This window comes from Grammomys surdaster, unplaced genomic scaffold (assembly GCF_004785775.1).
Source record: "Grammomys surdaster isolate TR1022 unplaced genomic scaffold, NIH_TR_1.0 239, whole genome shotgun sequence".
NCBI lineage: Eukaryota > Metazoa > Chordata > Mammalia > Rodentia > Muridae > Grammomys > Grammomys surdaster.
The window spans coordinates 923,988-948,478 of NW_021604684.1; the positions used below are offsets into that span (position 1 = coordinate 923,988).

The 24,491-nt window shown below is 38.5% G+C and overlaps 1 protein-coding gene across 1 annotated transcript; it reads right to left on the reverse strand.

Annotated features, from left to right (window-relative positions):
• Positions 1-3,936: 3,936 nt before the first annotated feature.
• On the reverse strand, positions 3,937-24,337 carry Stard6 (StAR related lipid transfer domain containing 6). Its single transcript, XM_028774299.1, has 9 exons — positions 24,230-24,337; positions 23,712-23,874; positions 22,654-22,734; positions 20,852-20,945; positions 20,614-20,663; positions 14,414-14,540; positions 9,446-9,563; positions 7,008-7,101; positions 3,937-4,290 (listed from the first exon to the last, which is right to left on the reverse strand). Exons 4-9 carry the CDS (start codon positions 20,939-20,941, stop codon positions 4,092-4,094), a joined length of 678 nt encoding a protein of 225 aa, XP_028630132.1. The 5' UTR covers positions 20,942-20,945; positions 22,654-22,734; positions 23,712-23,874; positions 24,230-24,337; the 3' UTR covers positions 3,937-4,091.
• Between the last annotated feature and the right edge of the window lie 154 nt (positions 24,338-24,491).

Here is a 24,491-nt window from a genome sequence, read left to right on the forward strand (position 1 = left end):
TCTCTCTCTCTCTCTCTCTCTCTCTCTCTCTCTCTCTCTCTCTCTCTCTCTGTGTGTGTGTGTGTGAGAGAGAGAGGGGGGGGTTTCATTAGATGTTGAGAAAAACATGCATTCTCAAGTATCTGTATGAACTATTCTGCAGATACCTTTACTTTTGGTCTATTACATCATTTCATTCAGGAACTCCCAACCTATTTTCTTGCCTGGATGAGAACGGAGTATTGAAGTCACAAACTAGTACTATGCAGGGATTAATCTTATCTCTAATAATATTTGCTTTATAAAATTAGGTACGCCTATGTTCTATGCCTATCTGTTTGGAACTGCCATGTGCTTCTGATGGGTTCTTCGCTAAGTCATTATGAAGTGACTTTATCTTTTCTGATTGAAGTCACTTTTGTCAGCGATTAGACAGTGATTATTTCCTAGTTCTAAGTCACCTGGAACATGATTTCCTGTCCTTTCACTCCTGGTGGGATGGTTTGAATGAGATGTCACCCTCATAGACTCCCAGGCATCTGCATACTCAGTCCCCAGTTGGGGACACTGGCTAGGCTTAGGAGTTGTATTCCTGAAGGAAGAAGTATGTCACTGGGGATGGGACTTAGCCCAGTGAGCCCCCTGCTTGATGTTGTTGGTTCAGTGCTCCTGCTCCAGCCAACCATGTTCTGCCTACTCCACTGCTTCCCCTTGGTGAGGCGATGCTCTCAGAACTGTAAGCCCAAAAGAAACCTTCCTTTCTATACAGTGCTTTGCTCATGGTATTTTCAAAAGGATAGAAAAATAGTGAAGTAGCACCTCTGCTTTATGATGAAGTGTGTCTCTTAGAATAAAAACATCCTGCATTTAATCCATTACACTAGTGCCTTTTCACTGCAAAACTGGGACCAATGATATTTAGAGTTACTATTGGAAAGTGTGTATTATTTCATTTTGTTGACTTTGGCGTTTTCTTACCCTTTCTTGTTTTCCTATTATTGAGGAGTGGTTTATTTGTCTCTGTTGAGAAGTTTCTCTTTCCTTTTAGTCTGAAGATTCAGCCTGATATACCTGGTTGGAGGCTGAGATCTCCCAGTGGTCACTACTTCAGTGGAGCAGCCTTGAGCTGATGAAGGCTGAGGGCTGTGGGAACGGGGTCTGTGGAGTAGTGCACACTCTTCCTCTCTAGCTAGCTATGTGAAGGCAGAGGTGAAGATGATGCTCCACCTACTGCCCAGGTAAGCACAGCACAGGAAGAATCAGTGCTACCTGTTGCTTCAGTGAAGACAACATTCCAGGAGACTCCAGCCCTGTCAATCACTCCAGTGAGCTCAGCATACCCTGTCAAACACTCCATATCCCCAACCTATAAGCTGTTAGCAATAACCTGGTACTCCTTAAATAATGCAAATTTCTCTGAAAGAATAAGGGCGAGCAAAAATATCAGATGAAAATTAATTAAGGAACTCAACCAAGCAATTCCAAATGTGCAACCTAATTCCAAATGTGCAAATCAAAACATAACAGCCGGACAATCTTTGTTCTCTAAAACTCATAGCCTACAGAAATGGTGGCCATGAATGTAGATTATATGAAATCTCAGAAAATGAATATGATTAAAAGAAAGTCAACTCTTGAAGGCATGCTGAGAGCACAGCCAGCGCAGTAAGATGAGCCCGATGGTACATTCCATCTGACAGAGGAGTTCATCAGGACAGAGGAGTAAAAAGGAAAACGAAATGTAAACACTGGAAATGAAAAATGTAAGGCAAATAAAAATATCTTTGGAGTGTCCCACTAATGGAATTGATCAAAGAACTAAATCCTGAAGAACTGCAACACTCCAATAAGAATAATGATTAATTAATAAAAGAGGTACAAGCTGTGCTCTCAAGGCATTTAGAAACTATGAAAATGCCAACTCTAACAATCATGAATATACAGGAAAGTAAAACACTTCTTTCCAAAAGCAATGCTTACTAGAGTAAAACATTTCAATGGCAGCCTATCTGGACAGAGAAGGCATTCAGAACATGAAAGTTGCAAGAGAGACACACGAGGTGGAGTTACACATGGAGGCGAGCTCCTCGGAATGAAAGCGCCTGGATGCCTAAGCAGAAATGGAAAATGAAGAGGGCGGGGAAGGGTAGTGCACGGCGGCGGCCCCCAGACTCCTACACCCACCAAACCTATTGGACATAACTGAGGGATGAAGAAAATCTTTGATTAAAAACAGATTAGAAGAATTCACAACCACTATTGCAGCGCTAACAAAACTTACTTGAAGGAGTTCTTTGAAATGAAGAGAAAGAAAATGGTGCCATCTTTTTTTGCTTAGCACTATGTCATCTATGACAAACCACAGTTCATTTCCTCATCAAAGAATCTGCAGATTGGTGGGTGGTTGTTGGCTGGAGCTCTAAAAATAAAGCTGCTGTGCACACTTGCAGAGGTTCTCTCGAGAACATTTCCCCTTCCATGGGGCAGGCTCATGTCTAGACAACACTCAGCAGGTTTGGTTACAACCACGCCATACTTCTTCCAGACGCTGTCATGCTTTTCCCTTCTACCTGAAATGTGACACGGTTTCTCTGTATGACAACACCCAATCCTATAACTGTTTTAAAACCTTCTGTCATTCTGATAAGTGTGCTGACACCTCAACTTGAATGTTACTTGAATTTACCTAATGGCTAATGTTGCATATTTTTTTGAGTTTGTTTTTAATTACAGATCCCTTTCAGTGCACTGGTTTTGGCCACTTTTTAACTGGATTGTTTTTATATTATACATTTTGAAAGCTTCTTGTATATTTTAGGTAAGAGTTCTTTGTCAGAAGTATCTTGCAAATATTTTCCAACCTGTCTTTTCACCTTCTTCCCAGGGACTCTCACAGCACACGCGCCTTCATTTTGGTGACCACCTTCCCTTTGTAAGAGTCCCGCTCAGCTGTAGGTTAGGGGTATTTTCTAGGGTGTTATGTCTGTGTCTGTGTTCATTATTATAGGTGGTTATTAGGAATGGTGCATGATTAGGTGAAGGCCTCTTGCTATCCAAGTGCTCCAGTATCATTTGTTGGGCAACTGTTTGTCCTTCACTGAAGTGCCTTTGACTCTCTGTCAGTATGAAGTACGATTCCAATGTTGTTTGCTTTCTGAAAGGTCGTGGAACCTATGGATCCTACTTAAGGGTCCCGTTAAGAAGGCAGCAGCACTGTTGGCTGTAATTAGTATAGGAGCTGGGTGGTCTGATCTCCCTAGAAAGCAGAGCACTGAGGGACCCACATGGCAGATGTATGTGGCAGTTCTATGTCTGCCCTTGGTGATCCCTTCCCGGTGGCAGTGGACAGTGATTTGCAGTGAAGGAGCAGAGTGACACCTGGCCTGTGACTTACCACCTTGCTCCTCCTTGTTTATGCACAGGGGAAACACAGTATGTCTTCAGATAAACATCATTGGCTGTTTACTGGAGTGGAACTCTTATCATTTTTTGGTGCTAAAGATGGAATCCAGGCTCTTTAAATGTTAGGCAATTATTCTGCCACTAAGCTGTACTCTGAGCTCCCTAGTGGAAATCTTGGAATTTTTATGTTCGTCCTTTCCATACTTCTCAATTTAAGCAGTAGGTGAAGTAAAAAAATAATTTAAAAAATATATTCTAACTCATTTATTTATTTATTGACACGGGTTCTCTCTGTGTAGCTCAGGCTACTCTCATTGTGCTTGTTCTGTTTTTGCCTCTTCAGTGCAGGGATTACACAGGTGCCTACTGTCACTATCAGATGAATAGTTAATTAAGTTCTAATTAATGCTAACTACTGAATGTATCTCCTTCTTTATGATCTGAATGCAGAGCATGCTCAGATGGTCAAAGTGTATTAATTGTACATTATTTAATGTTACGTTAGCTTAGAATCTATATTTTAATTGAGTTTTCTTGTACAGTGAAGTTCTTATTTTGACAAAATATTTTAAGTACTCTGTACAAGGTTAGTGTCTAGAGACATATAACAGATTTATTCACACTGACTTAGGAGTAATCTGCAGTAACAAACTACACTTACTAGTAGTTTGTGCTGTCTGAGATCTCTATGGTTTAATGGCAGAATGGCTTTATTTCTTTTTGTGTACAGATGTGTGTGAACTGTGGCGTGCACGGACTGGTGGAATTTTGTGTGTCTTTATGCCATCTTTCACATTGAGGAAGAGGCTTACTAAGTTGGAAGGCATAGACTTTTCAATTACCGATGCAGGCAATTTTCCTTTCATTTCCGTCTGGACAAACATCACTAGCTTGGAATAGGCTGGGTTTCTGTAAGTGAATGAAGAGTTACAAAAGATAAAGCAGTCTTAATTTGATCTTATAAGATGGCAAGTTTATAAAGGGCAAGGTTCTTAAATCAATTTTCTTGGGCTCTTTCTACAGTAGATATGACAAGACAGTTAACTCAAGGAGGAGAACAGAGACTGGCCTGAGGTCAAATCCTTATAAAACATTAAGTAGTCAGAGCATATATTGAAAATTTACAGCCTTATACAATGTTAAGTAGTCACAATATACATTGAAATTTTAGTTTAAGTACCTCTTCCTTTTGTTGTTTAATTCTTTGAGCAGATACACAACCCCCAGAATAAAGACCTTTTCTTTTCCCATGACACCTGCTCTAATTATGTTTATGTAGCATTTATAAACTTTACACAGCACTTTTCTATATGTAAATTATTTACTTAACAAGAAATATAATGTCTGCCTCTATTAAAATAAATAAACAGGGGAATAAAAGTTATATAATATGTTCCTGCATGTATGCAGTTTTTAGTAAAATACATTTATATTTTTTCCTTTTATTATAAACATAGATTATTTATTCATGCAATAAATCCTGATTATATTTCCCCTCCCTCTCCTCCTCCCAGTCCCCACCCTCTCCTTTCCCATTTGGATCCATTCCCTTTATGTTTCTCATTATCAAAGAACAGGTTTCTAGGGGACAACAAAATATAACAAAGCAAAATATATTAAGAAAATGAAAACTATCCTATTGAAACTGGACAAGCCAAGCCAGTATTATATTTATATAATTCCCCTCTTCTCTGAGACTGAGTTTTGAGCTGCATCTCAGACTGGCCTTGAATTCACTATGCAAACTAGGCTATGCTTAAATTCATCATAGCAATCCTCCTGCCTTCACCGCCCAGGTTCTAAGTTACAAATTATACTATCACATCCAGCTACACACATGCAGTTTTAATTCTTATATATTATGGTCATAGAAAGCACATTTCAAAACTTTAAGTCATACTATCTTTTATAGAAAATTATATGGTTAGTTTTTAAAATTCAAAGCTGTAAATCTATGCCATTAGCAAGCTATCATGTGAGAGGAATAATTTTAAGTGCAAATTGAAAGAAGAAAGGAGTGATTCAAAGGCTCAGTGCAATAGTGGGCATGGCTTTATGCATTTTGAAACGAGCAGTGTAATGCCGGATTTGAGTTGTCAAAGTATAGAGTTTCTATTGGGCTCATAAGGGGAGATCCATTTAAATACATCAGTATTTAGGATATACTAGAAAATTCACCTTTCACATATGAAAAATTCTATGTCAACTTGAAAATATGAAGGCAGACAGAGTTTCACTGAATGGTTGTAAGATTGCAGTAGCGGACTGTGGGAGTGTCACCATCTCTGCATTTCCCTGTGAAGAGCTTAGGCTACATGTGTCAGTCCTAAAGCTCTACTTGAGTTTACTATGGGGTCACACACATCAGGAAGCTTTTCTGCTGCTTACGGAGAGTACTTCAGTAGTGTGTTTTACAAGTGTTTGCATGGCTCAGTTACCAGTGGTTGCTGTCTAGAATGTTAGACTGCAGGGAAGACCATGGTTTCTGTCAGCATTTTTTCCAGTCTCTGAAAACGGGACTGTAACATTATCCTAGCAGGATGGGAGGTGGAGTCTGATCCCACAGAGCTAGCAACACCATAAGAGTTCCTGCCAAGAGCTGATTTTCCTCCTTCATTTGGTTTTGTTCTGGTAGGGATCCTAAGATCTTGGCCACAGATTCAAAACTGACAAATAACTGGAGAGACAGCATGTCACTCCTACTACAACCATGAGGAGCAACGACCGTCCACTAATGTGTAAAGCAGGCTATAAGTTTCCCAGTTCCGTAGAAAAAGCAGTGATGCATACAGGACTAAAACTACAAATATGTCGTTTCACTTACAAATTTATATTTCACCATCCCAAATTTCATGTTCACTTTATGTATCAATATTGATTTAATGAGGAATAACTTAGCATAAATTAAAACTAATAAATATGTGGCTATATACGCATGTGTGCAATGTGCACTTTTCTGAGTCTATTTACATTATCACTTTATCTCGTGAGCACCTGTCGGCAGTACCTCAACTCTGATTTTGGCAGTTTTGATCTGAATATCCCTATTGGATGTCTCATTCTGTAGACATCTTTTTAAAGCAGGTGATCCCAGGGAAATAATTCACTCAGGATAAAATACTCATGGTTCATAAGTACGCGCTGTATTTTCAGGGAATTTTATTTTTTAATTTTTATTTTGTTTTATAACTGTTCATGAAAATAAGGAGTACTGTATCTCCATCATTCCACTTCTAGCTCCTCTGATGTCCTCCCCACTCCTCCTACTTCTCTAATGCACGACCCCTTCTTTAATTATTAGATGCGCACACAGATACAGCCTAAGTACACTTAGTACTTCTCATATATGCATGTTTAAAAACTCCGTTACAGTGGAGAAATAAACATTGAGGGAGGTTTCGCTATAGGAAAACATTTGTGTGTTTCATTATGACTAGAAACCTTGCATATATTCTTATTCTTATATTTAAGACACAAATATAAAAAGTTATTTTTAAAATTGCTTTTAGGAGCAGTTTTTCTCTTCTAACAAAATATATTGGTATATATTTCTACTGGTGAGTGAAGTAAATCATATGTTGAAGTGAAAAATCTTGTTAAAATAAACAAATAAAAAGAATACTCACTCCTTCAGAGGTGAACATACATAGCCAGAGGGATGGTTGTAGCCACGGACATAGTGTGAGGATGGAGGATATCCTGGGAAGTCCACACTTCTAGCTGTGATTTAAAAAGCTGAAGTGAGACCCAATCACAGAGACAAAAAATATCATTTCTAGAAGCATAAGATATATGATAACACTTGGCTTTAATGTTAATACTAGTTTCACAGTGTACATATCTCTGTACTAGTATTCCTAAAGATGCTTGTATATTTTTATACAAGGAAAATTCTTCAAAAGTATCATTTCATTACTTTCTGAGGTCTGAAACAAAAGAGCCACACATCGAGAGATTGTATTATTGAGTCAGGGACCCACTGGCTGTGATTAATACGTTTATTCTCCACAAAATAGCTGACTACTGAGACACATTAAATGCCCTCTTCTGTTAATTTCATGTGCTAATTTCAAAGGGTAATTAAAACTTAGGAGAATTTGCCTCAGTAATTAATTATGCCGCAAGATATATATGCTGCAGTGAAAAGAGGGAGGTGACTGTGATTATGGTGATGATAATTATATATTTTCTAAAAATAGTTTGAGAGTGTATGTCAGACCAGAGAATATAGATTTGCCTAAAAGATTGTTAACAACGTCTATGCAAAAGGCATAGCGAAGCAGGGGTGCAAAGGGCGATATGGTTGGATGAAGATTCCATTTTTGAACCACTTTCTAAACAGAGCCTCGTACACTGGCATGGTGGTATTACCCAAAGCACTAATAAGGTAGTTTCCCTTTTAAAATGTGGAGATTATAATTCTATTTCTTTTTTAAAAAATCTTAACAGTTCACCAAAAAGTCTGACTCTTTAGTGAGGCATGAATTTGGAAACCAGAAAGACAGGACTTTAAGATCCAGTAGCTTATTAGCTATGTCAATCAATGTTTTCACGGCTTAGTTTCTGAACTTCAGCTTTATCCCCAGGGAGACCACATACAACGTCTACCTCAAAGCAAGGTGCACAGGGAGCTTTAAAAACACTAAGAAAACTGACTATTCATTGAAAATTTATTCAGTGGAAATTTCTTACAGAAAATTTAGCTTTGTTGTTTCAAAAAATGAATGGTTATTTCTAGTTGCTAGTTTAAGCTTATATCATGCTTTATTATTTTTTTGAAGCAGGGTCTCAATATGTAGTCCTAGTTGGCTTGGAACTCACTATGTAGACAATGCTGGCCTCAAGTTCATAGAGATCCACCTGCTTCTGCCTCCTAAGTGCTAGCATTAAAGGCATGCTCAATCATGCCCAACCTGACATATTCTCATTTGTTTACTTATTTTGCTATGCTGAGATAGAGCCTAGAGCCTCATGTGTCTATGACAGAACTGTCACTGAGCTAAAAATGTAGGTGCTATTTTACCTCCTTTCTGACTAGTAATAAAAGTCCCAAATGGCTTGCTTTCAAATGTGGAAACTTATACACCTACAATTCTGAAAAGGCAAAAATCTGTACAGTAGGCTCTGAAAGCACTGCATATGCTGTAACTCTGAAAACAATGGTTAAAACAAGTATACACCAAGAACAGCCATCTTTAATGATCTGCTGTGAGACCTAGAGAACTGGCTTTGAGTTAGAGGGCTGAGAAATTTTGTCTGTGAAAGAGAATACTGGAGTCATCCCATATTAAGATATTACATGTCATGGGATGTAATAGCACAGCGTCACTGTCTATCCCTGAGTAGCTTACAAGAGAGAAAACACCCTGATAGAAATGATAAGATTAAATCAAGTTCAAGAGGAAAACTGGGCTCTTCACCACTACCCTGCTAAAGTACTTTTAACATGATTTTAAACTTTCAGAGTCCAAATGCTATGATGTGAGAAGGTTGAGTCAGTAACACAAGGTAGCAAATGATGACACAGCTGCATTTCACAGAGTCACACTATTGCAGAGCAGGGTACAGTTATATCAAAACTTACATTCCCTAGAAGAGATATAAGCGCATCTAAGGAATGACCCATCCAGCACCATTCATTCAATATTTTCATATTTTATATTCAGTAGTATAAGAATTTATATATATATATATATATATATATATATGCCTATTTTAAAGAAGCAAAGTATAAAGTTATATATAAAAGCTACCTTTGTTTCATAGAATTATAAATGTATACACTGAAATCTTAGCTCACGGTCATCTACCTTTATTAAGTTCACAGTTCATACTGCAAAGGTGCAGGAGGAACTTTCCTAAACAGCACCTCATGGGGTGGTAAAATACCTGGCCTGTGTATAGGACACAAGCTTTTTGTTTGCACTGAATAAACAAACAAGCAAATCAACAAAAAAGAATTGAAAATATAGTTTCTTCTAAACTATTAACACTAATTATTAAAGGCAAAATTTTTAAATGATACATAGCAATTCTAAAACATGGGCAAAATGTTTCAACTTACTACTGATAATGTCCATGTTCCCTTCACAGTGCTTGATGTGTACTAAGTCGATAAAGTCTCTAGGGGAAATTGAGCCCATGGCAAAACTTTGTGTAATGGTGTGGCATATGCGTGTGTCCTGCAACAAATCAAATCACAAAGATTGCAAGAATTACTTAATGTGAATGATTTATTGTTCCCCAAAGAACTTCATCATGTATGTTTAGCTTGTTTTTAGAAAATAAAATTAAGGTTTAAAAAAAGTGTTAAGCCAGTATCACCAAGTCAGTCTGCATTTTTAGTGGAAAAGAACATTAGGGTCACAATTATGAGTGCACAACATTTAGCAAGGAATAAAAAGACCATCTATTTGTAGATGAAGACGATGGGGTTCATGAGATTAAATCACATGCACAGCTAGTAAGTAGTTTAGAATTAGCACACAGGTTTTCTGACTTATGCACAGCCCCATTTTGTCTCTGTTAGGTAGATAAAATAAATCTGGAAAATATATTGGTTTGGCACTTTATAGCATAAGACCTAAAACTAAAGACCAGTGTTAAAACCATCTGGTGAAACTGGATTTAGAGTGGCTTAACTGCAAACTCTTCCAACTCTGTGCCTTCAGCAAGATCTCCCAGAGTCCAACAGCCATACTCACTAAATGACCCAGTCACCACCTATCCCTTTCAGTGATTTCAGCTCTCTGATGGCCTGTGCTGCATGACAGATGTTTCCAGGGGAGACATCAATACCAGTTTGCTCATCCCAGAAAGGGAACCCATGGCAGTCCAATGTAAGGATACAGCAAGTCCAATTTGATGAACCAATGAGTTTTATTAGGATTACTTACAGGAATTTGGGAGAGAGGCTACTTACCAGAGCACAAATGAGTCAAAGACAGCTGCACTACAAAAGCCACCCCAGCATAGGTGACAGCTCATAAAAGCTGTAAACCAGGAGCTCACTGCACAGCCTGCAAGGAACTCAGAGCTTGAGAGTGTCCTTTCCAGGTAGCTCAGCTTATCTGAGCCTCTTCTAGGCTGCTTGGCTGGTCCTTGTTTCTCCAAAGTAGTTGGACAGTTCTCTGCTTGCTTATTTGAGTGACTCTCTGCAGTCTTTGTCACATACTTATGAGGAAGGAGGAGCCTAGTGAATCTGTTGAGTTTCAGGGACTTCCGGAAACTATTTTGAGTTGATTACTTCCTGTCCTAATGAAACTTACCTAAAGAATGGCCTTCCTCTAGAATATCCTGTTGCTTCACTTCCTTGTAAAGATCTTGTCATAAAATATCACTTCACTTTACATCCTATGTCTCAAGAAATTTCCCTCCAAGATGGAAGAGTTTAACTTGGAGAAGACTGCTACAAAACACCTTAGCAACACAAGCCTGCCTCCCACAGCCTCTGGTTAATCTATTCTCATGTTGCCCTGTGTATTCTGCCCTCTTCTCCTAGTCCATGATTCATGATGATATACCACTGTTTACCTCATTTGCCTACTGTATTACACATATGTCTTTAAGAGTAACAATTCTTCCCTCATCCATGGGCTGCACAACAGGCAGATAACACCTCTGGAGGTCATATACTATAAATATGAACAAGAAGGTGAAATAATAACCTTCAGAAGTACTATGGAACACTGACTAGGAGGGACAGGAACTGGGAACAAATCCTAGTTCTTGTCACATATTTGCCCTAGGAGTCTTGAGCAACTCACATGACCTCAGACTGTTTTTTAAGCCTTTTAGTGTCAAATGTAGCATTCTTTTCTACTGACTTGCAATAAAAGCAGACATTGCTGAAGTGCTAACAGACCCTATGGTTGGTGCTACACAATGGTGATAGAAAAAGCCTCACAAATGTGTTTTTATTAGTGAGGCACATTGTTTCTCAAACTGACTGCTCCAATAACGAAAAGATCATGGAATGATTTACTCTTAATTTTTTGAGGATAGGAACATAAGCTCTCTCTACAGATACGATGGATTTATCTTTCAGAGATTCCCTACAGCCGCTTTTTCTCTCTAGACTTTAAGATAAGTTTAGTAAAAACAAGTAAAATTACAGAGGTCCAATTATGATACTATGAAGACCATGCATGTAAGGCATTTGTTTTTTTGATTATTTTGAAGACTTGAAGAACAAAAGACCCAGTGATCTAGAAGTTTATAAATACTCAGTTATCAGATCACAAAAATTAGTCTGTCTTCTCCATTGCTGTATACTACTCCTTTTATGTTAACATCAGCTGAAACCCTAGCAAAAGTGTTTTTCCTCTTTGTTTTGCAGTGCTAGGGATCAAACCCTGGGCCTGATATGGTAAGGTCTGTGCTCTGAGCTACATCTACCCACTGTCCTAGAGTTCACTTCAGGAAAAGTCTCCATATGTAGCTTAAACTGGCCTAGATGCACCATGAACCCCAGGCTGGCCACCAGGGCAAGTCCTCAGCCTTCCAGAGGACTCAGTGTTGGTTAATGATAAATTCACCCATTTTAAGTACATAGTTGAACAGTTTTCTAAAATATGGTTAGTTGTCTAACAGTCACCAAAATCCTGTTAGAATTCATTTTTGGTTCATTCTTCCTCTGTAGAACTCCATCTGTAGAACTCTGTCGACTCCATCTCTAAACTGTGTTTTCAGTTCTATGATTCCTCGTGCTATTGCCCTATCACAAGCCACCCAAGATTCATTTAGATTTCTTTGATAGCTCCACAACCGTTCTCACCAATTTCATACCTTTCCTTCTTCAATTGTGACTGCAAATTTTGCTGGACATTCTAATCTGATTTAGCATCTGTGGTCTTTCAGATTCTGCTCCTCTGGATTTTCATGTTCCCATTGTAATATCAGCTGTTATTCATAGAGCACTATCTTTGCATGCAGCTTGAGTTTTCTCACTGTGTTGAATACACTTCCCCACACCCACCCCATGTACTTAATGCTTTAATTATACTATACGACAAGTTTCTTTTCTGGTTCTACTTAGTGGTTTATATGCCTCCTGAATTTGATAGCCATCTCTTTACTTAGACTCAGGAAATTTTCTTCTATGACTTCACTGAAAGTATTTTCTTGGCCTTTGACATGGAATTCTCCTTCCGTGCCCATAATTTGAAGGAGACCTCAAACATTCCACTTACACTTAAAAATTAAACTGAATGATTCAACTTTTCTACGTTATCCTCAGCTCTGCTTGTCTGTCTTCTGTATGATGCACTCTAGTTTTTTATTGTGTTTCATTTGACTTTGAGTCTTCACTTTTAGTCTCAATATCTTCATGAGTTCACTTAAATGTTTCTATATCTTTACTGAAATTCATTTTAATATCCTAAATTGACTTCTTTGTTTTAATCAGATGTTTGTTTTGTTTTCTTGAGCTTCATTGAAGAGTTGTTTCTGTCTTTAAAATCCTTTCTGGTGTTTCTATCCTTATTGAATGCTTTGAATGTACTAATAATTCTCTTACAATTTTTTAAAATTTTGTTTTTGTTGTTTGCATAAGTAACCATTACTATAGAATTGGTGATCTTTAGACATGTGATTTTGTATTTCATTTTGCTTGACTATTTACATTAGGATTGTACATATTTTAAAATACAAAATACTTAATGAGCTTGCATGTCATGCTTAAATAGAAGTCACAAAAATGTTCTCTATATGGATTTTAGTATGTGTGCTGCCATAAAATCATCTTTCATTAATTCATACTTTGTCCAGAGTCTTTCAAAAAAGTTTTGATTTGCTTTGTGTGTGTGTGTGTGTGTGTGTGTGTGTGTGTGTGTGGTGTGGTGTGGTATTTACAACAGTGCATGTGTAGAGGTTAGAGGACAACTTTGGCTGTCGACTCTTGCCATCCACTTTGATTGAGGAAAGACCTTTTTGTTGTGTGCTACTGTGTATACAGGCTAGCTGGCCCATGAGTTCTGGGACTTCTCCTGTTCTCACTTTTCATCTCCCTTGTGGAGTTCAGGGGTTACAGTTGCTACTTTGCCCTCCTCCACCCCCATAACATGAGTTTTTGGAATTCTTACTCAGGTCCTTATATGGCCATCACCCATGAGGCTAACTCTCCAGTCCCTGTCTTTAGTTTTTAGCAGTACCTGCTGTTTCTTCTGAAGTTCTATGGTTCATAGCAACATGTACATGCTTTCTAATGCCATATTCACAAACTAAACTCTGCCAGGATATTTGCAGTCACAGCATCAAGGAGGTAGGAGAATCTTCAGTTCCAGGCCAGTATGGGCAGTGGAATGAGTACTGGGACCATGTGGACTTCTTAAAAACCAAAACTGCAGCAACAAGTCCCCCACAGCTATGGCTAGAGAGACAGTTCAGTGAGTAACAGCACATACTGCTCCTGCAGGGGACCCAAGTTCTGGTCCCAGAACGCTTATCAGACAGCCCCCAACTACAGTGACTACAGCTCCATGGGGATGCTGTGCCTCTGGCCTCCTTGAGCAGCACTTGTGTGCACGCCTTTCTCCCAGTATCATTTTGGACTCCTTTCAACAAGGCATGTTTAAATTTGTTTCCATATAACACATGTGGATAGCTAAGTTTAATTCCCTCATGGCATAAGAACATATCAACACGAGACTATCATATTAGGAATGTGATGCTTGTTTACAAATAGAACAAGGCTAATTGGCATTTAACTCTTGACTATTAAAAATGGATATATTAAGGCTTTCATAATATTTCAGGTAGTGGTCCATGCTTACAATTCTATCTCTCAGACAACAAAGGCTGAGAGCAACCTGGCCAACTAGGTGAGATCTGGCTCAAACTAAATTGTAATGAAAGTAGTGGTATATGTTGTGTGGGGGCATTCAGTGATAGTGTTTGCTCAGCATGGGAATGGTCTTTGGTTCAATCCCCAACCCTATCATTAAAAAAAGGCTACTAAACAGTTTTCAATAAGCTAAGACATCAAAATATAGTAACATAGTAAACAATTATTTACTATTAAACAGAAAATTACCGAATCAATCTTGTGTAACACATTGAACCCTTTCAATGATTTATCCCATGAAACTCTGTGTTCAGATTTGTAGAGGAAATCAGAGAGATGAGCTGCTGATTCTGGAATTATTCCTTCAATACGGTACCTATGGTTATCAAAGTAAATGTAAACTTTTAGCTTAAGCAGAAAATATACTGGTATTGAAATTAAAAATAGCAAAGAACAGTAAAGCAATCAAGTATCTCATATCTAAAACACTTGGAACCAAGAATATCTTTTATTTTGGATTCTTTTGAGCATTTGCGTATATATAATGACAGACCTTGATTATGAGACCTAAGTCTAAGCACAAAATTCATTTGTATTTCAAAATCTTTTATAGACGTATTCTAATCAAATTTTATACAATGTTTTACAATTTTATTCAATACATTATATTGAGTGGGAAATAGCATAGCTTATTTAAATAAACATTACAGTCATTATTTCAAAGTTTACCTTTATAGTCAGGCCTGATGGCACAGGCCTGTGATCTCAGCTAGTTGGGGACTGAGCAGTCAGGCGAATCATGATATATAATTTCTGTCTAGGCCAGAAGGTAAGTTCTATACTAGACTGGTTAATTTAGTGCAATCCTATCTCAAAAAGTATAAAGATAGTTTTAGGATATAACTCAATGGTAGAAAACTTTTCCAGCATATGTTAGGCCCTGGTGTGTCTGTGTTGTGATTACATCTTTATAAACAATAACTTTTAAATTTTGTAGGTTGTTATCTACCAAGAAATTAAGGTATCAAGAGAGAAATGTATTCAAATCCAATCTTAGCCGTTTGCCAGCTGAAAAAGAAATTAGAATACTGTCGCCACACTTTTACTCTGCATTTTTTTTTCAAAGAAAGAAAATAGATGTTTTGGTTTAAAACTTTGAAGTCTCTAAAAAAATTAAAATTTCTTCAGAAAGTGTGATTAGAACCAAAATGTCATTATTACATAGAGAGAATAGTAATCACGTGTGTGGAGAACTATTACTCTCAACTTTGCTTTTTATTTATTGAGACAGGGTCAAACTATGTAGCCCAGACTGTGAAAGTTTTTATAAAGCTCAGGGTGGCCCCAAATATAAGCAATTCCTTCCTCAGCCTCCCAAATGCTAAAGCTAGAATTACAGGCATGGGCCCTTGCATCTGACTGGCTTCTATGATTTGGTCAGATAAGGAATTCTTGAGACAACTTTCTTGTATATATTAAGTTTTCTTTACAAGCTTAGTTGGTCCCAATTTCCTTTATGAGATATTCTGAGATTCTAATGTACGGTTAATGTCCTTCATTATGAAAAATGTTTTGAAGAGGGAGGGGAGATGGAGGGAGGGAGGGTAGAGAGAGAAAGAAGGGAGAGAGAGAGAGACAGAGAGAGAGAGAGAGAGAGAGAGAGAGAGAGAGAGAGAGAGGGAGAGAGGGGCAGACAGACAGACAGACAGACAGACTGACTGAGATTGTTTCTTAGTTTTAATCCTGGGGAAAAATAAACCTAAATAACCACCATGTACTGCAACAAAACCTAATGTCTCTCCGGCAAGGTCAGAAACTCTGATGACAGAGATTTAACTTTTTGTATTTCTAACCTATACACAATAATACCTAATTATTCCTTTCATAAAGCAGTTTTTCTGAAATTAATTACTGATGCTGACGAACACAGTCTTTAATAGTCTTGCTAAGTGACGTCAGACAGACTATTTAAGTGTACTTCACAGGATCTATTTTCTACTCTCATGTACTTCATCCTGGTGGACAGCCAGCCATAGAATCCAGGCCCTCACTGAAAGAGCAGCGAATGTGGACACACTAGAAAGTACAGGGACATGGAGGGGAAAGAGGAGGAACACATGTCAAAGCTCTTTTTGCGAGATTTGGAAGTCTGTTTTACAATTATTTATGATAATACTATGAGATACTATTGAACCATTAGCATTATTGTTATTCTTTTACTTGTGAATTAGAGATAGAAAAAAAAATCTCTGTGAAATGTCCTAGTTTAAACCCAATTCCAGTTCTGAAAGAGTGCTATACAACTTACCACTGAATACCTTAACTTTTATTCCATAAATTACTCATAAGGTAGAAAGGCAGCATAGCGTAAGTGATAGTTTTCAAACTGTCTTATGAATACCCTGTGAATGGTCACTTATTGTTTCTATTTATGCGTGTGTGCCTGTATGAGTTTACGTGTACCATGCAAATGCCCAGAGGCAGAGGACATGGAATTTCTTAGAGCGGGACAGAAATGCACTTGTGAGCTACCAGATGTGGGTGCTTAGTGTGTATTGGTCCCCTGGAAGAGCAGTAAGTGCTCTTAATGACTGTGGCCATCTCTCCAGCCCTGTGAATGATTCTGACAGGGAGCCTTTTAGGACTTATGGTTTGCAAAGATACTAAACCAGGATAAATACTAAATTAGGGCTTTTCATTTGGGTCCCAGTAACTTTATCCATTACTTTTGTTGTTTTATGATTTCTAAACTCTGAGCACTGTTAGTTGTAAAATGTATTAAATCTCAATTGTCTTCATCAGGGTTTAAGAAAGATAATGCAAATAGTGCTGATAGTGCTGATAGTGATCATCCCATAATTCACAGAATGAGAGTAACTGACGGGGAAAGGTTGGGACCCAGCAAATTAGTAACAAAAAGCTCAAATCCTAGTAAAATATATAGATTACCTTTTTATATTGCAGTTACATTTATAAAGCTAAAGCCCACACATTCACTAAGTAAATATTTACATGTGTCTATGTGACAGGCAGCATTCTAGTGTAGGCATACCACAAAACACGTATTTCTAGTCTCGTTCCTATTCAAGTTCCTGTTCATACCACTTCATATTCAAATAAGACATATATAAGAATATAAGAATGAGAAACTGTATTTCATATAGCATCACCTGTGAAGGTTACAGAAGCAGAATAGTTAAAGAGGGACTGAGTGTGTGCACAAGAGACCATTTAGCCTGGTAGGCAGGAAGGCCATTGTGAAGAAGCCACTGTGAAGCTGAGAACCTCATGATCAGAGCTGACGTTAGCTTTGGAGAGATATGGGAAGTATGCTAAGCAAAAAAGGATTATGAAGGCTCTTCAGGTTCAGTGCAGGGCATCTGACAACAGGCTGCTTGTGGATATAACCCAAGAGGAAGAGCATGAAGTGACAGGTATGAGGGGCCGAGAGTGACTTGGAAGTCATGATACAATGTTTGGATCTTATCTTAGATGTGAAAGAAATCCTTAGAGGATTTATACAGGGGAGTGTCAAACACGGAATCATATTTGAAGACTTCACTTTGGGCACTGAGTGAACAATTCGACGTAGCTGACCAGGAACAGAGAACAGGAGCCATTCACATATTCCACTGAGAGATGCTGGCGACAGCAGGGTAACAGCGAGGAACTAGTAAACAGCTACCATGTCTCTGCATGTTTGGTCACACGGGGCTTCTATATGGATCCAAGCTTGATACCAATGACCCTTCTCCAATCTGTTCTAAAAATAGAGTCTTACTAAAAACATGGTCAGTGAGCTAGCTCTGTCCTTGTGACTGTAGAGGAAAGGACAGTAAGCACTCCAGTGCTCACTGGGCAGTGCTGCACCTGGCTCATCACCTCAGGCTGAAGCAGCAGAGCTTAGGGAAGTGACAGAGGAGAGCATGCTAATCTGAAACAGAGGCTCACAATACTCCTCCCCCACTACAGTCCAGAGTAGACAGTGATCAAACCCAGGCACCATGTGCACACCAAGTGCAAGAGGAGACTAGAAGTGACCCCCTGAAATGCACTAGCAAATGTCAATGACTCAGCAGCTCAGGGGCTCTGCTCCAAAGAACAAGGCAGAAAATTAATCATATAGGTTGGTTGTTTGAAAAGAATAAAATCGACCAACTCTTAGCTAAATTAACCAAAAGAGTAATAAAATCTAAATTAATAAAATTAATCAAGACATACACTTGAGAAAAGACTGCCTTTTAAATAAATGGTGCTGGAAAAGCAGACTTTAAGCCTGCAGAAGAGTGAAATCGGGTCTATATCTCTCACCTCGAACACAAATCAGTTAAAACTAGATCAAAACCCTTAATGTAAGACATGAAACTCTGCAAGTTGTCGAGGAAAATACTCCAGGACTCAGGTACAGGAAAAAAACTTTGGAATGGAACCCTAGCAGCAGAGCAATTAGCCATAAGAGTTGACATGCAATGAAACAGCTTCTTCACAGCAATGGAAAGCAACTGTGTGTACAGCGGCCCACGGAGTGAGAGAATCTTGGCTAGCTAAACTTCAAGCTGTTAAAACCCAGGCTCTATTAAAAAAAAAAAAAAAAACAAAAAAGAAACAACAACAACAAAAAATCTGCAAAAATTAAACACCAAAACCTTCCCTGCCAATCAATAAGCATGCCAACAAACTGAGCAGACATCCTTCTCAGGAAGAAACACAAATAGACAATAAACAAAGGTGAGCTGTGGAACGAAGCAGTGCTCTGAGCACCATACAGCCACCAGCGGCTCCTCACCGTGTGACAACGAGGGTTTTCGTTGTCCACCAGCCCTTTCAAATCATATCATGGAACCCCGCCCAGCCCCCACCTCCCACTCTGCCATCCTGAGCTATGTCAGTTCAGGAGGCCTTGTAGCAGGACAATACTGCCACCTACTGCTTGAACCCTTTTCTATTGCATCCTCTTTCTCTTTTTGGTTCCTTTCTATTCCCATGCCTGTGTGGAGCCATCTAACAACCTGACACCCATAACCAGAGATTACTTCTCTTTCTTTCTCTTTCCACTGATGCTAACATATTAGTATAAACAGTAATGTCAAGGTCTCTCGACTCCAGAAGTTTATCAATATTTAACAAGAGTTGTTGTTCTAGTCTGTTTTCAGAGTGGTCTAACAACTGGATAGTGACTTGTGCTACAAACAATGACAGATAAAACTGTCTTTGTTAAATGTGAAAGAAAAATTTTCTGTGACAAAAGCAGGTTACAGGAAGGGTGCTTCCTACAGCATCCTGGGTCTCCCTGTATCAAGTAATCAAGACAACCTCACTGACATTCCTACAGACCAACCTGGTCTAGAAAACCCTCCACTAAGACTCTCTTTCTAGATTCTAGTTTGTGTCAAGATAAACCTTAAATAGGTTTTATTTCTCTAGTATGCCTGGGCTTAAATATACCTCTACACACACGTTTATTTTTATGAATTACCATTATTAGGGTCATCTATTGCTTAGACAACAGAAGAAAGAATTACATTCTTGGAATGTATTAAAATAAATAAGACAAACTCATTCCATCTTTATTATTTTTTTTTAAAAAACGGCACGCAGGAGGCTAAAGCAGGAAAAGCTGTGTGAGACCTATCTCCAAAAAAGCAAACAACAACAACAACAAACTCACAAAAATTGGGATATAAACACAGGTAAACTTCAGAAAGATGAAAACCAAACAGAAAACAACAACCACAAAAACCACACCAACAGCCAGATGTGCAAAGTAAAGGATTTCAAAGGAGCAATTTCTAAAAAACTGGCCAAGGTTTTCTCCATAATTCAATGACCCAAGGGAACAGATGTGATACCAAGAGCTATAAATGAACCCCTAAAACCAAAATAAGATAAAAACAAGACAAAAACACTTAAAATATGTCAGGGTGTTCATTTTACAAACACTTTAGTTGTATTTGAAACAGTCTGATTCTCAATGTCATGCTTAAAAAGCAATTTATAGGGAAAAATTTGCATTCATGAGTAAGAGAAAAAAACTGAAGGGGAAAATCTTTTTAGTGGTTTGAGAGAAAAGTGAAGGATTCCAAGCATCATAAAAATGTTACTGTTGGCAAGAAATGTCAATTTGCTTTTGCAAAACTTTTTTTATCCTAGTGAATTAGGACCTTCTTTGCATACATAGACATAGTTTTCTAGTGTTTAGATCTAGGATCTTGTGCATTCCAGTGAAGTGTTCTAAATCTGCAAAGGCTTTACCTTCTGACTGTACTTATTTGTCTGGAAATTGCTGCACAACACATGATTACTCTACATTATGAAAGCACATGATTTCATGCATCACTTTCTGGTTAGTATTAAATAGTTTGTTCTACTTAATGAAGTGGTATTAACTTCCAGATTTGGTAATGGCACTGAGTTTAAAACAATGACTGTAAGTGGGAAAATGTACTCACAGGTTTCCGTGGAATATTCTAGATGCCTTGCTGGAAACAGTTACCTTTTTCTCAAAGGGGAAATAAAATCCAGAAATAAATTAACTGTCAGACATAGAAACCAAACCAAACCAAACCAAAAACAAAACAAAAGTAAAATTATGTTTTTCTGGCTTAAAAAAGAACATATTATTTTAAAACATCTTTACAGTAAACTTTCACTGAAAAATAAACTCTTGAAAAATACTTGTTTTCTTACTGCAGATTTAACGACTTTCCAACCATATATGTCTTGATTGTAAGCTAGAACTTGTTCAGCAGTTTGTTGGGCAATTGCCTTATAGTCCATCTACCTGTGAAAATTTAACAAGGATTGTAAAATTTAATTTTATAAACAAACAAACAAAAGTCCATGTTGCATGAACTCATGAACTGAAGCCCCAGTCTGTCAAGTGATTGGTACAATAGGTGTCCAACAATACACTTTAATACTATATGTATATTAGAAAACATCTGTTATTTAGCAATGCATAATAATTATCTGATCACTTGCATTCACAAACCTCTGTCTTCAAATGAGAAAATGTGCAAGGATGTAAAAAGGCAGATTTTGAAATCAGGGACACCCTAGTGAAGTCTGATCCCTGGCATGTGTGAAGCATGATATGTAATATTCCTACTTTTTTCTTGATGTAAAAATTAGAATATACCAAAGACCCTGCAGTGTCAAAGTGTTAAGTAATACCTTAAATGGGCTGATGAAGGTCCAGAGCATGGCAGGTTCTAGTTTTCCAAAAGCCATTATTTCTAACAAGTTTTTCCCCTATGATGTGTCACACTCTTTTGTCATGTGCTCCTGGCATTAACCTTGAGTGGCTGAGGCCATATATGGTTTCCTCTCCAAGCATGTTCCTGTCAGCTATCTTCTTGTCCACTTAGGCACAATCATATCAATCTCCGGGATTTTCCTCAGGTACAACCAAGAACTGCCCTGTCTCAAGGTCTTTGTCCTTACTGTTCTTTTCCTTGGAAAACCCATGATAGATTATGCTTCATCGGATCCTTTGCTTAAATGTCAACCATTCAGACAAGATCAGATTCAAAGTAATTCAGTTTAGAGACATTTACTAAATCTTTCCTTGCTGCTAAGTACTGCAAATGACTGTTTTCCTTCCTCCACAGTCACAGACTAAAACTGGTTCGTGATTAGGTCATGAGGGCAGAGACCTCACCAATGAGATTGGTGTCTTTATAAGAGACTGCAGGCAGCTTATTTATCTCCTCTGCCCTGAGAACACAGCCATAAAAAGCAGTCTATATACTAGAAAGGTGCCCTGATCAGAAACCAAACCTTATGGCATGTGGGTCAGACTTATAGCCTCCATGAGTATGAAAACTAAACTTTTGCTCTTTATAAATCACCTAGTCTATGGTAATATGTAGTAGTACCCCAAGGGGACTGAGTACTGTGGTAAGTATAGCAAAAACAAAGCAAAACGAAACAAAACCAAAACAACAACAACAAAAAATCCTGTGTCTGTTAGGAATGTGTTCAGATGTCGGCTGGGGTATCATGGTGCTTCCGCCCATCACCCACTTTTCAGTTATGGGCAACTGAGTAGATGTTACAAAGAACATAGTAACATCTGGATACAAATCCAGACTCTGACACCACAAGTTGCTAAGTGCTTAGGCTCTGAACTTCAACTTCCCACGTTTATAGGAAGGAGCTCATGATACTCATGGGAGGTCCACAAAACTTACGAGAGCTATTACATTCAAAAATCCTTGATGCAGTGAGGGCTTTTGTTCAGGGTGGTCAGTAGGGTTAGTTTCTAACTATCCCCTAAGCACCTTAACACATCTTAACACATAAATATCATAACATTTAGAAATCCTTAGCTCTCTCCTAACACGCTTCAGATTGGGCATAAGTTTATATGCTCTTCCTTGGCTTCCCAGAAAGGCACAATAACTAGGTGATAGCTTTTAGATTGAAAAAAAAATCCACAGTATAATATTACAGAGTCCCCTTTCCTATAAAAGTCCTGGTATTTTTACCTTTCTCAAATCTAGTCAAGAATTTTAGTGCCCATTGATACTGTTCTCCAAATCCTAGAGGAGATCTCCATATCTGTTAACCTGTAAGGGAATAAAATGGAAGTTATTTTGATGCACAACTTAGGTTAACATATTTTATTAATTCTATTATATTCCCTCCATGAACACTTTAAACCTTTGTTGAAAAAACACACTTCTAAGGTGGAAGTAATAGGTACATCTTACTGTTCTATTGCTGTGACCAAGGCCACTTATCAAAGAAACCATTTGATTTGGGGTTTATGGTTTCAGAGGATTAGAGTCCATCATGACAGAGCGAAGGCATGGTAGCAAGAACTACTGAGAGCTTACATCTTGATTTGCAAGTTGGAGACAGACAGACACACACAGAGGAAATGGCACAGCCTTTTCATGTCTCAAAACCCACACACCTCAGTGACACACCTCCTCCATCAAGACCATACCTCCTAATTCTTCCCAAACGGTTCTACCAAGTGGAGACCAAGTATTCCAACACCCGAGCCTATGGGGCCATTCTTATTGAAACCATTACTGGGTAGTTTAAAAAAACTTTTTTTTTCCACTATGAGGATTGAATTTATCATATTAAGCAAGTGTTCTACCACTGAGCTACATCCCAAGAAACTTTGAAAACCTTTAAAAAGGATAGGTCAAAAAGATACCTAGATGAAACTTAGGCTTAAAAAGAAAAAAAAGGCTAGGTTTTTGTTTTGCTTTTAAGATCATGGCATAAACATTGTTTGGCTGGTCTCCAACATGGTCCTCTCCTAGCATAAAACACAGGGTTTTATCTATCACTGACTTACCTAATATTGATCAGAAAATTTCACACATTTATCACTAGGTGTAAGTTTCAGCATGGGTTGTATAATTAATTTAGAATCATTTCAAATTCCATAATAGATGTGTGTTTAATGAACTACTGAATGGTGTTTTATAGCGTCTGCCAATTTTGCTAAGAGCAACAGGAAGGTAAAGTTTAGAAGGCTAGAGAGAGTACAAAGTTACAGGACACAGCAAAGTTATAGTTCTATTACCTGATGATGTAACATTGGATGAACCAGAATGTGTTCAGATGAAAGTCAAGGGTGTCTTCAGCCATAGGGTCAGTGGAAAACAGACCATTGTTGAGCTAGCGTCTTTTTTTGACATAGCACTTGGTTGCAACTTGTTTCTTCCCACTTCATATCCAGTCCCAGCCTGGTAGACAGGGTCACATAAGTTAGTGATCTTTATGTTTTTATAATTTCCTGCTTTCTGTGCTGCCTGACTGGGTCCCTAACGCGCTTTGGCTCACTGCCATTCTTTCCTGGGAACCAAAATTCCCAAAGAGTTTGTTAAATCCCGTCACAGGTCAGTCAGACTTCCTTCCTAAGTCCTGAATCTGCAGGGTGTTGGAGATGAGTGGAAGCCCGGGAGGGTCAGGGTTCTGGGGCGTGATGGGGATGGCACCGAGGTGAACAGAGTGACTCTGGCGGAATTGCTACCTATCTGGGATGGAGGGGGGGGGGGGGGGGAAGGAGGGGAGATTGCTCTGAAGCTGTGCAAAGCTCACTGGAAAAGAACTGGTCTGTGGATGTAGCTCTCAGAGAAGGGTCCCGCATCTGAGGGCGCCTCCAACTCTTCTATTGCACGGTTCCCTCCCACAGCCCGGGAAGCCCAGCCTGCTAATTGCGCCGGGAAGAGCAGTGGCCTGGATGAAGACAGCATGGGTTACGGATAGAGTCTAGAACCTTACCACCCGACACAAGAGAAAAGAGAAAATAGAAACCCCACCTCCCCCGAGGACGGCGACCTAACGCCCCTCAACGCCCTTT